The sequence below is a fragment of the Magallana gigas genome, chromosome 6, assembly GCF_963853765.1.
Source record: "Magallana gigas chromosome 6, xbMagGiga1.1, whole genome shotgun sequence".
In the NCBI taxonomy this organism is placed as follows: domain Eukaryota; kingdom Metazoa; phylum Mollusca; class Bivalvia; order Ostreida; family Ostreidae; genus Magallana; species Magallana gigas.
The window spans coordinates 8,474,411-8,489,914 of NC_088858.1; the positions used below are offsets into that span (position 1 = coordinate 8,474,411).

Here is a 15,504-nt window from a genome sequence, read left to right on the forward strand (position 1 = left end):
AATCTTTAAAAATCTTCCTTTCAGAAACTAATCAGCCAGGAAAGCTGACACTTGTGTGGAAGCATCCTCAGGTAGTGTAGATTCAAAGTTGTGAAAATCATGACCCCCGGGGGTAGGGTGGGGCCACAATGGGGGATCGAAGTTTTACATAGGAATATATAGAGTAAATCTTTAAAAATCTTCTTCTCAGAAACTAATCAGCCAGGAAAGCTGACACTTGTGTGGAAGCATCATCAGGTAGTGTAGATTCATAGTTGTGAAAATCATGACCCCCGGGGGTAGGTAGGGGCCACAATGGAAGGTCAAAGTTTTACATAGGAATATATATGGTAAATCTTTAAAAATCTTCTTCTCAGAAACTAATCAGCTAGGAAAGCTTAAACTTGTGTGGAAGCGTCCTCAGGTAGTGTAAATTCAAAGTTGTGAAAATCATGATCCCCAGGGGTAGGGTGGGGCCACAATGGGGGTTCAAAGTTTAACAAAGGAATATATATGGTAAATCTTTAAAAATCTTCTTCTCAGAAACTAATCAGCCAGATGATTCTTTATAATTGTTAAGACTTTGGCCCTAGGACAATTCTTTGGCCTCACAAGAAGGTTCAGAGTTTATGTACGTTTATATCCCATATATAAACAATTGTTAAGGATCTTTTTGAGAACTGCAATACTCAACATATGATATGACTATAAAATCGTCCTGTTAGAAAAGGGATTATGATTATAAACATAAGAATATCCAGGGGAAAATGGATTTTATTTATACAGGATCAACATGTATTATTGTACATTGTCCAGATAGTTTGTATTATGACTCCATTAAGCTGATTTTATCATACCTATTGTTCCTCAGGTGAGCGATGTGGCCCATGGGCCTCTTGTTTTAGGAGAGGGATTCTATAGAAACTGTATTGGAAGTAACACATTGATTTTATTTGGTGTTAAATGGGTGTTTTTTTGCAATGTTTTTTTGTATGTAAAAAAAAATCTTTGAATTGAATGCATCACAACTATGCAGTTTGATTGGGATTGAATGCAATTGCTCCTTTATTTCTTACTATTTTACTTAACGATATATGATCATAATTAGGTTTACAGAATTACTGCATAGTGTTTCAAAAATATTGTAAAAATTCAAGGCAAGTAGAAATTACATTCTAAATACACACTTGTTTTCCCATTACTCTCAACAGAGACATAAAATTGCAGTAAAATTAAAACAAAAGTCAACATTTAGAATAAGCACAGACTAGTGTAAGCTGTATGATCAGTATCGTATAGGACATAAAACTGGGAAATATAGCCGCCTCAATAGCCATCACCCGTGTGGATAGCGCAGAAACAAACACTTCTGTCTACCACGCTATTGCCACTTTTCTAACTTTTTGTGTTAAATTTTTTATATACTTGGAGTTGTCATTTCAAGTACAATAAGGGTTTTCTGGAACAGGTAAGTGTCACAATAAAAATGTCAGGTCCTGGGTAGGTTCTATTAAGTGAGTGATAAATGCAGTACAATTCAGTGTTGGTTTTACAAATGTGTTCACTTTACAACCCAGAGCGTATGGATGACTTGTGGTCTTCGCGTGTCTTAATCATGCATGTTTCCCAAAATAGGTTTTTAAGTAAACATCATAAAATTTAATAAGGTCAACTGTCTCAAAAAGAAAATGATGACAAATTTAAGATCAGAAAAGAATCAATAGGAAATGTATTAAAAATATTTGAATATATGCAAATGACTTTGAAATGTAACATCCTTCAAAACTTGGGTTCTTAATACATGTAGTATATTGATGATCAGATTACAGCAAAGCATGGCTATACCGTTACAGGAATGTATACATATGTAATAAAAGAGTTACTTAATTACAGTAACTACTGCACATCATCAAGCTGCCTGATCATGCAATTATGTAACAGTCACTTGACTTTGAATTGGTATAAGAATTAGCTAATATTTGGTTAAGGAATTATCTTGTCTGTATTTTCAAATTCAGAATAAAAAAAAAGATATGATTTAAGGAATCATTTCTGTTGTACATGAAATTTTGTGAATGATTAAGGCATTCTAAATTTAAATTGATTAATTTTTATTTTATCCTTATAATTACAAGTACTAAATATACACTGTACATGCATGTACATTGATTTTGTGGGTTTTGGGGGGGGGGGGGGGTTGAAATTTAACTGTGGCCTATAAAGATGGACGTTTGTTTGGGTGACTTGTATATGTAGTTATTTTAGATAAATAATTTTCTTGAGATTTAAATAATTGTTCTCTTTACAGCTATACAAAGAGATGACAAAAGTTTTGAGGAATTACCAAGACTTGATGGAGGATTTTTCGGCATTCCTTTCTCCTAGCCAGGCTGTGGAATGTGGATGCTTTATGGAGAACCTAAGATTCCGGAGAGCCAGGACATTTCTGCGAAAGCTAGAGGTGGGCAATACAGCTTGTACAAAGATTTGATCTCAAATATAACTGGCTATTAAACATTTCACCTACATACATGTAAATTTACCCATTTTAAAAAAAAAAAAAATTTCAAATCTTAGTTTAAAACTTCACTGGTAAAACTAAATTTCTCTATACATGCTGCTACAATAAGTTGATCCAACTTATTGAGTGCATTTATTTATAGTAGGTCAAACTTTCAGAGTTGCATGCTATTATAGTTGTTAAAAAGTTTGAAGTTTGTTTAACATTTTACTGTCATTACCAAGAATATACATGTTCACTTGATATTCTTTCATATTTTTTAAAAAGACCTTTTTAATTTCTCTTTATTTTTTTGGAACTGTAGCAAGACCATAGACTTTCCTTACGATACAAACTGTGTGTTTCAGGTGTATGCTGAGAGACATCCTTCCCAATACCAGAAGATCATGAAAATCCTGACCAGGTGGAGCCCGGGCTCGCGGGAGGATGACCGGGCACTGAAGGAATCCTTAGAGCCTGTGCTGAAGTCCCAGCCTCACCTCCTGGATGACCTGTCCCTGTTCTTTGAGGAGGAAAAGCCCCCCGACAGGTAAGATACACTGCAAATATCTATACATGTACTAAAATCTCTGTGGAAAAGCTCTCTGACAGTTAAAATACGTGAGATGTTACGTATACTTGTTTTGAAGAAAAACCCCAGACAGGTACACGCACCGCTATGATACGTACCTATGTATATACCGCTATGATACGTACCTATGTATATACCGCTATGATACGTACCTATGTATATACCGGTATGTGCTTGTAATGAGAATGTTGCTTTCTTAATTTTTTTCATAAACTTCCAATGAATTTTTACTCATCAGATTCCATATAAGCAGAGATATTGAATGAAATATACCTAACAAATTTAATTCACTTTTTAACTCTGTGATGCAACCTTTGATTCTACAGCATATACATGTAGATAGGGGCAACATCTTATGCCTAATTGTCAATACATACTTTATTTCATTCAATCTTGTAGTTATATGACAGAGTTTGAGGAGATTACTCTGGGAGACAGTGATGAAGAGGAAGGTTTTAAGTTTGATGAATTTGAGGAGGTTGTTATCCCAGAGGATGAGAATCCTGATGGTACCAAGAAGTGCATGTGTACTTGCCACCAAAATCCCAACGCCAAAAACTTCCACATGAGGAACATCCATTGTACAAACTGCTGTCTGAAGGTAATATCTCTCCTATGTTTTGTTGTATTTTTCAAGATATTTATCTAACAAATCATGACACTAAGCCAAGTTAGTTTCAACCTTGTTTTTGTAACAGAATTGTAAAAAAGAAAGGAAAACTCTTTTTAAAATGTTGACCTTAAAATAAGTCTTACTGTTTGCACAACATTCTACGTTCTTAATTAACTACATAGATATATATATATATATATATATATTGTTTCTTCAGTAATACATTGAATTGAATATATGCTTTCTGCAGGTGATAGATGGAGAGCTATATTACAGAATCAACAGACAGGTTCTAAAGAAGGTGAGGGTCAAGTACCACCCTGAGGGGAAGCCACGCCCTGTCCCACAGGAGGAGGAGGAGGAGTGTGTGACAGTGAAGGCAGAGCCAATGACCCCCGCCCAGTGGGGGGAGGAGGATGAAGAGGTAGCAGAGAAGGAGAACGTTCAAATACTACCCCCCAAAAGTGTGGGGATTAAGGTAAAGTCTCAAGACAGGACCATACTATACTCTGTCCCGAGTTTTTGCTTCCACCACTTTTTGCTTGATGTTTCAATAACAGTAAATACCTTTGTGCTCAAACTCATCCACTAATATGAAAAATGTCCAGATTATCTGTTTTGAAACGCCCCCTCTACCGCTTCAGGTTTCAATACACATCCCAAAATTGAAAGTCTACGGAGATATTGCATTGCATCAGCCATTAATAAGCCCGGATGATAATGTTAAAAAATTGCATGATGTATTCCGAGTGTATTCCGAATGGAGAAAAGATGTAAACATTTCCCATTACAAATCTCCGTAAGAAAATTGTTTTCGTTCCTGTGAAATTTTATGAGTGAAAAGGGATAATTGTTCAATGAAGATATCTTTGATATATTCCCTTTCATCGATTTCAATTGTATTTCTTTTACAGGTATGTGTATTTTTATTAAAAATCATCAAAAATTGATGGAAGCAATAACTTGGGACAGACTATTGTATTTATTCATATTAAAAACAACACATGCTCAGTCTGTTATAACTAGCTGGGGTTTTTGATTGATCACTTACTTTTCTTGTTAAGATGAGTATTAAATAGATAATCCTTGGCCTGCAAAAATTCATATGTCCAAGAACTTCGAGAGGTGATTGAATTATGCATAAAAATTTCATGAAGTATCCACAAATAAAATTAATGCTTCAAGACATAATTTGCTCTCTTTGTTCTGATTTCTTAATTTTGAAATTCAAAGTTATTTGACATAATATTTTGCATTTTAGTTAAAAATATCCAGCAAAAAGAAAGGAAAACATGGTCGTTTCTTCTCCATCAACGAAATGGTCGAATCTCCAGTCAAGAAAATCACAAGCTCCAGTACACCTGCTACAACCTGTGACAACCAGACCTCACATTCAGAAAGCTTACCATCCACATCAGAGCCATCTGAAGAAGGTTCTAAAGTCAGTGAAGAAAGAGAATCTAGTTCACTTTTAAGAAGAAATGATCCAGAGAGCGTGGAGGAAAATTCAGAAGGTTTCCAGCTCAGTGGTGGTTTGCCGGATTTGATCCCTCATCAGGACCAGATGCGGCACGAGGAGACCAGTGAGACCAGTACAGGAGAACAATGTGTTAAATTATCTAGTGTTTCTAAGGCTGTCAAAGTGACAGTCACAGCAGACAGCAATGAGGACTTTGCAGGGGCTATAATATCTATTCCAAACACAGAAACACCAAAGAAGAATTTGGAGAAAGAATTTACAATCAGTTCATGGATGGAGACTGCTAATTTGACTCCACAGAAAACAGCCCCATCAGCTGTTGAGGAGATTGCCATTGACGGACATACTTCTTATGTTGATTGTAAAGACAGTACAAGTTCTGACCTGCTTGCCAAAGCAGTGCGTGAGGCCATGATAAGTCACTCTGATGTGTCTCTGTCTGTAGATGCATCACAGCTGGGTAGAAATGTACACAGTATGTCTAGTCCATCAAAATCTGCAGCATCCTCATCAAACCAGAATTTGGGATTTTCGTTGATTACTGAAATGAACAATCAAACATCTAACTCAGATACAAACATTTCTGTAAGTGCAAAAGAACAGAGACAAATAACTGTTACAAGTCCTGCAAATACAGAGAAAAAGAAAACAGGTGAAAAAAGACGCATTGTGCCCAAACCTGTGACAGAAGAGACAAGTTGTGTGTCGCCAGCATTTTCAATGTCCAGCATAGACAACATGGGATTCCTCAAGAGTCCTACAGACTCCAATCAAATCATTGCGTACACAAATTCCCCAGTGTTTTACAGTGATCAGTCTAATCCATCTCCCATGCCAGCGGTCAGTAAAAAGGTGAGCCCAAATCCTAAAGCCTTCACTACAGAGTCAAGAACTAGGTCAGTAGCCTGTGAAGAAAGTGACCCAAACAGAACTCAGTCTCTTTCAAAGAGTGTAGGATCTCCATCTGCAACCATTATTTCCAGTGTTGTGGGCTTTGGCCCAGGTGATGAATCTGTAACAGCTTGTGCTAGTCAGGAATCTGGTGGTTCACAAGGGGCAAGAGAGACAACTCCAGGTCTGCAGTTTGCATGGACAAGGTGAAGATTTTTATTGTATCACAAAAGTGATTTTATTTCAGAGACTTTTATTTTCTTAGTAGTCCTTTTAAAAAAGGTATTTTTAAATACATGTATCACCTTAAAAGTTTCTTTATATTTTAGGGATATGGATAAAGTGATTCTAGAAAGTGTGAAGATTCATGGTCCTGGGTCAAAAACATTTGAGGACATTTCTAAAGGATTTCCTGGATCCACAGCAGCACAAGTAAGTGGGACTTACGTAATGTACTGTGAATCTCCCCATTAGCCAACATTTGCATATCAATTAAAGAGTACAATATTTCAGAGTTTTTTTGCTGACCACTGTGTCTTTTTTGTACAAACTCCTAGGTGATAGAAAGATTCCATACTCTGCTTGAGATGTTGGCGGACGAGACTCCCAGTGAGGAAGACACAACAGAGGAAACTACAGAGTCTTCAAGCTGACAAAAGATACAGACTATTCATCCAGCTGAAATATAACGCATCTAGATCAAATCAAGCTGAACACATTGCTAGTCTCTTGGCACAGAACTTTCTTGTTTATTTCCTTTGAAATTGAGAAAATGTTAAGAATATTAAAACAATCATGCATTAGATTTTTTAAAAAACTATTGTTACTCTGTTATTTGCTTTTAATTTTTAATGTAAAAGAGTTTGTTGTTCAAATAGAGTTTATTGTTCAAATTACATCATTTTAAAAAGGCACTTGGTAAGTATTATGAGTTGTTTTGTAATTTGGATGTGATGTTGTCTCCCCCCCCCCCCCTCCATCCCCCCCCCCCCCCCCACATATTTGTACATGTTGATGAATGTTTTATGTGCTAAATGTTTTCTTTTGAACTGTATATAGAAATCTATTATATAATATATGAGTGCTTGATTGTTACTTCATTATATAGAATTGAAATATATAGATTTAAATCATGACCTTCATTTAGACATTTTTTTTACCAGGTTCTGAGATTTTTGGTCATAAATTAATAGTTTGCTTTGCCACTGTTGAAACGTTGGTACGGCTTGTTATTTTGTTGTGAAATAAAGTAATTTGATGTGTAATTTGTTTTGTGTTCTTTAGTAACATTCTATTATTATTGCTCCACTATTTTGGGGTAGATGTAGTATGTCACACTATTCACTATACTAAGTTTTGCTGGTTTTAATCATTGTCAGGCGTTATTTACAGATAGCATTCGTTTCACATCGAGTGCAAGAGTGGTGTCACAATAAAATGCTTTCTTCAATGCAGGTATGAAGGTGGCAACATTGCATCAAAATTGTAATTTTTTTCTGCAATGGTCGCTCTCTTCATAACCCGCATGTATCATTAAAGAAAACATTTTATTGTTTACATTTACATCTTTCTTTTAAAAATTTACTAAATTGATCAGGAATATGGGTTACGGTCCCCGTCCCCGGAAAAAAAAGATTTGTTAAATTTGACGATTTTCCATTATTTTTATTCACTTCTTTAAATGATTCATTTTAGGTAAGTCTCCCATCCATACCAACAAGTCTGACTGCTCTATTTCATTTTGGCCATCAAATTCTCCTGCATACGTAATCAAATGGATATTCACATAAAAAAAACAGCAACGAGATGTTCACACAGTAATTTTATTACACAACTAACATCTGCCATTGTGAATACAGATTTTGACTAAGTCCAACATAAGGTAGTAAGTACAGTACCGCAGATTGGACTTTATATTGTTCTCTTTAATATAACTTCATCGCAGATGAAGGCTCGCTGGCACCAATGTCTCGCCAATATAATTCGATAATTTAGACCTATCTACGCAATTTAAGAAAAATACATGCAAACGCAGGAAATAAAACACACAGCTCATTGCAGAACTACAACACACAGCAAAGCTGCTTACAAATACTAGTATACATCATGGAACATGATGAGCAGATAGATTTCATACGCTGGACGTAAAAAAGGCACTTAATGAGGTCACGTTATAATGGTCCTATGCTTTATTTTTTGTTGATGGTATGACGTATGATTGAGATTGATGTAGCTTTCTGACTAAATGTTTACAGGTCTTCATTGGACTCGGCTTGAGCCTCTGTCAGTTCGTATTTCTTTTCGATTCCTACAATTCCACAGTCGATGATTTTGACGGTCTTCTTTGGGACGGCTGTACGGCTATCAGTGGGGGTCTCTCCGATTGTTCTCACAACGTCCTGTAAATAAGCAATGGTGCTTTGTAAGAATAGGAATGCTCTCGATAGGACGTTAAATAAATTCAAATCAATCATGTAAAATCAAAGGAGGTTAAGATGGACTTTGTAATAATCATATAAAATTTTAAACTTTAAGGATGTTAAGATGAACGTTGTAATTTTATAGCATTTTTAAAGACGAGTTAATGAATAGTATATAGCCCAACAATGTGGACTTTAATCAGTAATACATTGATCAAATTCTTTATTTCTGAGATGAGGAAGATCCTACCATTCCCTTGATGACTTTTCCAAACACCACGTGTTTGCCATCCAGCCACCTGGCCTTGTTGAGGAGGATGAAGAACTGTGAGCCGTTAGTGTCGGCGCCGTGGTTAGCCATGGACACGTACCCAGCGGCCTTGTGACTCAGCTCAAAGTTCTCGTCAACGAAGGTGGGGCCATAGATACTCTCTCCTGTACAAAAAGGCACGTGTTTTAAAGACATGTTCAATTTATGTGCACAATCTGTCATAGTTTATTGAAAAGTTGTCATTTTTTATTGCCCCAAGGATGTTCTTATTTTCTATGCAGTACTGCAGTATATTTCTTCAGTTCTTCAATCGTTCAGTTTTTTTATTGATCGTGTTTATGTATCAAGTTTTGCTTTATTTTTTTTTTATTTATTATTGATGAAGCTAACTACCAAATTAATTGCTATATTTTTTGAACATTTCATTAGTCTGCTCATTGTAATATCTGAGCCGAGGACGTACCTCCTGTTCCGTCTCCAACGGTGATGTCACCCATCTGAATGATGAAGTCGGGAACAATTCGGTGGATGATGGATCGTTTGTAGGTCAGAGTTTTCTGTAAAATAAACATTAAGTTATCTGTAAAATAATCACAAATTTATTTTATAAATCCTAGTAATCAGGAAGTTTTAAAATAATTAACAGTTTTCTGTGAAAATAATTCCAAAGAGTTTTTTTGGGGGGAAAATAAACACAATTTTTAATGGAGGACACGCTATGTCCGTTAGGAGGGACCAAAGTGCTTTAAAATAGTTGAGATAGGGGCTACAGGAACAGCGATGCCTCAATGGTTGGATTTTTTTTTTTTTGGGGGGGGGGGGGGGGTATCGGTGTACACGTGTCAATGATCCACGTCCACACATGTCTTTTTTTTATCTTTCTTTTTGTTTTGTCAGGTAGATTCAGCAGCTGTTGCTTCTTCATTCAACTGAGGTTACTCTAACGCCGCGTCTCAATCGATTTAAAATAATAAATGAGTAAAAAGTCAATAAGAACACTTCACATACGCAGTACTGTTTGTCTTTATTTAGGAATGTCTTATGATTAAAAAATTTATTCTGTTTTTTGCTTGACACATTAATCTCATTATCTAGTATCTTAATTACAATTCTGAGGTAATCTTTATTTTCATTTTTGAAATATCTGAAAATCATAACTGAACAAACTTAATGCCATCGCTAAGATTTGAAGGTCTGTTTGAATTTTACTTTATTTGATTAGGTATAATACCGGGGTATTCTACTAATTGTTTATTGCATATTTTTTCGAAATAAAACGTAAAAAAAAAATGAAATGACAAAGAAACTCTTTATCTCCATGTGCAATTATTTGCATTTGAATTTCCAAAATGGTTAATTTGCTATTAGCAATTGTAAGCTTTTGGCATTTGTGAATTGATGACTTGTTTTATTAAATTCTGAGGTTGAAATCTTTGCATTTTAGATGATACTAAAAAATAGCATAATTTGAAACCGGCAAAAATAGGTGTTTACACGGTTCTTTGGAACGAAATTTTCAATGGGTAGAAGTCCTTCTGCTCAAATGAATTTTACAGGGGTTTTTTTTCATTTAGTGGAAATGTTCTGATTTTTAATAAACCTGCTTTTAGTATACATGATTCCTATTTGTAACAACAGGCTTCAAGAAATACTATTATTTTCTTGCACAAACTTTACCAGTAAAAAGACCACATAGAAAATGAGGAGACATTGCGAAAGGACTCGCTGTAATCTCATTTATGGAAGTACTTTGCTTTACTAAGAACATAAACTTACTGATCCTCGCTTGTATCCTTTGGCTAGGGACTGGAAGTTCATCGTTGTCATCGGGCACTTGTCTCCGAACATGGCGACGACGAATCGTCCCCTGTAGTCCTCACCGATACCGTCGTAGTCTTTGATTTCCACGTCAAACCACGCCTCCTCTGTGACGGTGAAGTTCTTGTGGGCATTGACGGCCGCGACCAGGACGACGAACAGAAGCAGAGCTGCCATAGCGGGCCTGAAACAGGAAGAAGAAATTAATGTGGTAAAAAAAAAGACGAAATAACACCCCAAAATTGCTTAGCTTAGTTTCCCATTGCAATTCTGCATTTTGTTCCAGTGACCTTTGCATTCTTCAAATCATTGCTAATTTAATAATCGTCTTAGAATAATTGCTTCAATAAAATCTTTTTGGTACGTATTAAGATTTGAAATGTATTCATGATTCTGTTAGAAAATTATATAGATTAATTGGACAAAGTGTTAAATCTATGTCTTACCTTTAAGTTGATGATAGTTAATCAAAAGATAGATGTAAGTGGGCGCATCACTGTCTCAATCTGTCTTATAAAGGAATGTAGTCGCCACGAGACAGGGTCCACGAAAACCAATCGACAACCCCCCATCTGTCGCGGAGGGACCATCACCGGGTCGATTTCTTACCGTGTGTACACGTCCCTGTGATAGCGAACAAAAGGAAGGTCTGGACAAGTTATGTGGCACATGGCTAAAGAATCATTTGATATTATTGAAAAATCTATGCTTGACACCGATTTGTATGTCTATTAACCTTTCGTGGTACGTGTACAATACGAGATTATCGGGCGACGCGTGGACAGATTTTGATTCTTGCAACGCTTGTATATTTGGAATAAGATAATTTAATTAGCAAAAGTGAACACGTTTATATACAATGTAATGTACTCGGGCTATTTTATTTTAGACAGTGGCGTCGGAAGCAAATTGAAAGGGGGGGGGGGGGGGGTAAACTTATCCTCAGAAATCTTGACAAGCAAAAAAAAAACAACCCTAATTCCCAAATTCATGAAAATCCTAATCAGTGTGTGTGTGTGTGTGGGGGGGGGGGGGGGGGGGGGGCTAGTATACCTATGACTCCAACTTCTCAATATTTCCATCTTTTCAATGTAAATTTAGGAACAAGTATCTATCCTGCGAGAAAAAGTGTGGGGGGGGGGGCTGAACCCTCTATGGTGCTATGTGCCTAATGGTTAGGCCTAACTGTGCAAAAAAGTTGGGGGGGGGGGGGGGGGGCTAAGCCCCCACTACCCCCCCCCCCCCCGGTTCCGACGCCAATGATAGATTACTTTGGATAACTGTCACGTTGCAATTTTCCAACATGAAAATTGCGATAAATACCAAAATCAAACTAGTCCCAGTAGTTGCAATCGCAGCATTTGGTTTTTTTTAATTAGAAATATTCATTTAAAGGCATTCTGAATCATAAACAAGAAAACCCAGTGTACATCACATAAGTCTTAAAAACTTGTATTCTTTGTTATGCAGATCTTCAGTGGAAGTAGCATGAAGTCCTAAATAGCGAAAAAAAATTAATCGAATTAGTCTCTATCTATTCAAAGGTTAAAAATTGAGACTTATGGTATGTTGTGTTAAAAGACTCATTGTTGGTGCCGAATAGATTTAAGGGAGGATTTCAAAAAATAGCACAGGAGACTGTCATAATTATGTTGCTGTCAAAGCCTTAGTCAAGACACCTCTTTTCCGGATACGATTTACTTGAGCGTTAGCTTAGGAAACAAGTCAAAGAGTGTAACTTGGCCCACAATCCTAAATGTCACTGATTTTTGAACGAATTGATTATCTTTATTGTCATGACATTTAATTCAGATTTCATTACGGATGCGCGAGTTTTGATAGATTTCTACATTATTTCACTACCTATATATAGTTATTCTAGTCCTGTGATACATACATACAGTAATGTTTTATACACCAACTTCACGGAAGAGACAAAAACGGTTGAATGTTTCAGTATGTAAACAAGTCATTTTACGAAATAAAAATCCAACGTATATTCAAACGTGTCAGTGTTTGTCCTCTGAGCGTACACTGGATGCGGTACTACGTGTCGTTACACGCGGTAGGTTTGATCCGTTACGTTATATATCCAATCGATCAGATTTGTTAATGATCCGCTAGTACCATGTGGTACTTTGATTTGTTATTGGGTTGATTTCACCCAGACCAGCGTAACACATGGCTTACCTGAGTGTAGTCTGATCTATTGAGCTTACACACAATCACCACGTAGCAATCCTTATTACCACGACACGATGCAGTCAATAATTTGTTTTTCTTCAAGATTGATATAGATTAGAAATTTTATTTCTAATCTTGAGTATAAGAAACACACAAATATAAAATTATTACAACATTATGGAAAGAGACGCTATCAATACGGTATTAGGACAAAGTGTATAAGCACGAATATTTATGAGTATAGATAGATAGATTTGTTTATTCATCATACATTTCATCACATCGTGTTGATCCTGAAAAAAAAATAAAGTAATTCATACGAATATAAGAAAAGTTATTCTTTATCTAATGATTTTCATGCTATAGACAATGTTTGGTTACATGACCTATTTTAAAGTACAGTTGAACTTCGATATCTCGAACACTGATATCTCAAATACAATGGATATGTCGAAGTGATTTCTAAGTCCCAGCTACTTTTAAATTTTTAAGTATTTTACTCTCGATATCTCGAATACTCTGATATCTCGAAGTTTTTAAATAGTCCCAACAAGTTCGAGATAACGGAGTTTGACATGTACATGTAATAGTGGGCTATTACAGGTTTTTTTATTCTTGAAACAACGTTTTAAAAGTTACTCATTTTTTAGAAATATTCTAATTATTTAAAATTAAGTACTAGTAGCAGCAAGGTGAGAGAAAACTCGATGAATAAAACCCATCTCAAATAAGAATTCAAGGAGAAATCTAAAGATGAATAAATTTCTACAAATCAAAAAACTTCAACGGGATGAGAGAGAGAGAGAGAGAGAAGGGGGTAAGGGCAGCACGTGGTAGAAGTGTTGCGGCGTCTTAACAGATGCGATAAAATCGTGAAAAATAGGTTTAAAGTGACAAAATTGTGTGCTTTGAGATATCCACCCATTTCAAATCAGCTCTGAAAAATTAAATGCAATATGATAATTACTTCTGAAGATATAATATATATTTTTTAGAGCGTGAGGTGAGGATATTCGCCGCACGCTAGCGTCATTTCTGGATCATTGGCTTCACAATTAAGTCCTTTAGTACCAGGTTGGCTACGATGCTTTATTTACTTTTTTTAAACATTTTTTTTCATTGAGTAATTAGAACCATTTTAAGAAGAGCTTAGACTTTGGGTAGTTGTGTCAAACAGAAATGTGGCGTATGCATGTCTATTTCATTGCTGACCACTCACCCATGGCTCTTTGAAATCAACAAGATTTGTCTGGCTTATCAGCAAAGACTACGCAATCGGTGCATATTTTGCTCGAAATCGCGTCATTTTCAACTTGTTTTGTAGCACGAATTAGATAGCCACGTCATACTGAAAGTCCAAGGTCTTGTTAAAATGGTTCTACTCTTTTACGGTAGATTGAGTTATATATTGGTTTAGTTCATGTGCGATCGGTTTTATCGATAGCTCTTCAAAAAGCCATGGACGTAGCCTTGTAATAAAGCTGATGTCATAAGAACCTAGCTTTTATTTTCCTTCAAACATGTCTTCTGACTATCTAATTTATCTATTAAAATGGCATATATTTTTATGAAATATTGGAACCACATTATGGGTACCCTGTTTGCTCTCACTTTTAGGTTAATTTATCTATTCCATAGCATTTTCAAGTGATTTCTATCCATTGAATCAAAAACTGCATCGTATCACTATTCACATGACCGGTCTTTTTATTACTTGATCTAGAGACAAACGACACCGCGCAGTTATCCGAAACGATCGGTAGCGTTAACTAATTTTTCAAAACAGTTAGAAAAAGTTAATGTTATATATCTGTTTCAAAATAGTGTGCTGTTTGGAGGTTTTTCAAATTTTGAAGCATGAAATTTATTCTGAAATAAAAAAAACTTAAAACAGACGTAAATTCATGATGCGGCGATGCCAGGTATATATCGTGTTATATTTACATCCAACAAGTATTATTCCTTCTATTTCTTACGGAAACTTATAGCTAATTCATAGCTCTATAGAAACAGCCAGACTGAAATCTACACGCCCCGTTTATCGATTGGTCGAAATCTACAGCGGCTGAAACTGACAAGATAATGACAGGACAGATATTGACACGCCCTGTTTATCGATTGGTCCAAACCTACAACGATCTAGGATAAATCACGGACTGCACGAAATCATGACGATGTCAGAATCAAAGTCTCACAGGAGATGATTTGGCTGTTTCTTTTAGCTAACGTACATACGTACATTAGCAGTAATTTATTAAATTTTACTTACTTTTCATAACCCATTTATCAATTACCTAAAAGAAAGATGTCAATATAAACAATGAAATGCTTTCTTTGATGATTCATTCGGGTTATGAAGGTAGCGATCATTGCAGAAAAAAATAACATAACCCGCTAACGCGAATTTTAATACTCTTCACTTATTCATAAAATATCTTTGAATCATATTCCTAACATTTTAAGAGCAATTTAATACGATTATCACTACTACACGTTATACATTTTATGTAAAAACACGCATTGAAAATGTGCTAGGGAGGTCCTAGGAATAGCCGCATTGATCTCTTAAAAATAAACATTTGAGGCAATACACATTGTTTTGACTGGAACTAACACGTGAAATTGACATTGTTTTAAAACTTTTGAAGTTGTACTTTCATGATCACTGCGAAACAAATAAGTATTTCTGATCTGATAATTTAATGATGACGTTTGGTATATTGGAGGATAATGTCCGCGGCATCTCTTTGATCTCG

The 15,504-nt window shown here is 35.7% G+C and overlaps 2 protein-coding genes across 2 annotated transcripts in view; one reads left to right on the forward strand and one right to left on the reverse strand.

The window, feature by feature from the left end:
• Positions 1 to 6,951, forward strand: part of LOC105340111 (GON-4-like protein) — a 28,689-nt gene extending 21,738 nt beyond the window's left edge. Inside the window, exons 23-29 of the mRNA XM_011445969.4 lie at positions 2,288 to 2,440; positions 2,848 to 3,029; positions 3,471 to 3,672; positions 3,935 to 4,162; positions 4,946 to 6,261; positions 6,385 to 6,487; positions 6,613 to 6,951. Coding sequence (XP_011444271.3) covers positions 2,288 to 2,440; positions 2,848 to 3,029; positions 3,471 to 3,672; positions 3,935 to 4,162; positions 4,946 to 6,261; positions 6,385 to 6,487; positions 6,613 to 6,708 — 2,280 coding nt within the window. The 3' untranslated portion in view covers positions 6,709 to 6,951. The remainder of the gene's footprint in view (positions 1 to 2,287; positions 2,441 to 2,847; positions 3,030 to 3,470; positions 3,673 to 3,934; positions 4,163 to 4,945; positions 6,262 to 6,384; positions 6,488 to 6,612) is intronic.
• A 913-nt stretch (positions 6,952 to 7,864) lies between these two features.
• Positions 7,865 to 11,152, reverse strand: LOC105340109 (peptidyl-prolyl cis-trans isomerase B). The gene is made up of 5 exons (XM_011445967.4): positions 11,011 to 11,152; positions 10,523 to 10,748; positions 9,210 to 9,303; positions 8,726 to 8,910; positions 7,865 to 8,454 (listed from the first exon to the last, which is right to left on the reverse strand). Exons 2-5 carry the CDS (start codon positions 10,739 to 10,741, stop codon positions 8,305 to 8,307), a joined length of 648 nt encoding a protein of 215 aa, XP_011444269.3. The 5' UTR covers positions 10,742 to 10,748; positions 11,011 to 11,152; the 3' UTR covers positions 7,865 to 8,304.
• Positions 11,153 to 15,504: the final 4,352 nt, after the last annotated feature.

Excerpts from the sequence above, each read along its gene's own strand:
- LOC105340109 (XM_011445967.4), bottom strand. The coding sequence starts at position 10,741 with ATGGCAGCTCTGCTTCTGTTCGTCGTCCTGGTCGCGGCCGTCAATGCC. Across the intron at positions 9,304-10,522 it reads AAGGATACAAGCGAGGATCA|AAAACTCTGACCTACAAACG; the intron begins GTAAGTTTATGT and ends TTTATTTTACAG. Across the intron at positions 8,455-8,725 it reads GAAAAGTCATCAAGGGAATG|GACGTTGTGAGAACAATCGG; the intron begins GTAGGATCTTCC and ends GCTTATTTACAG.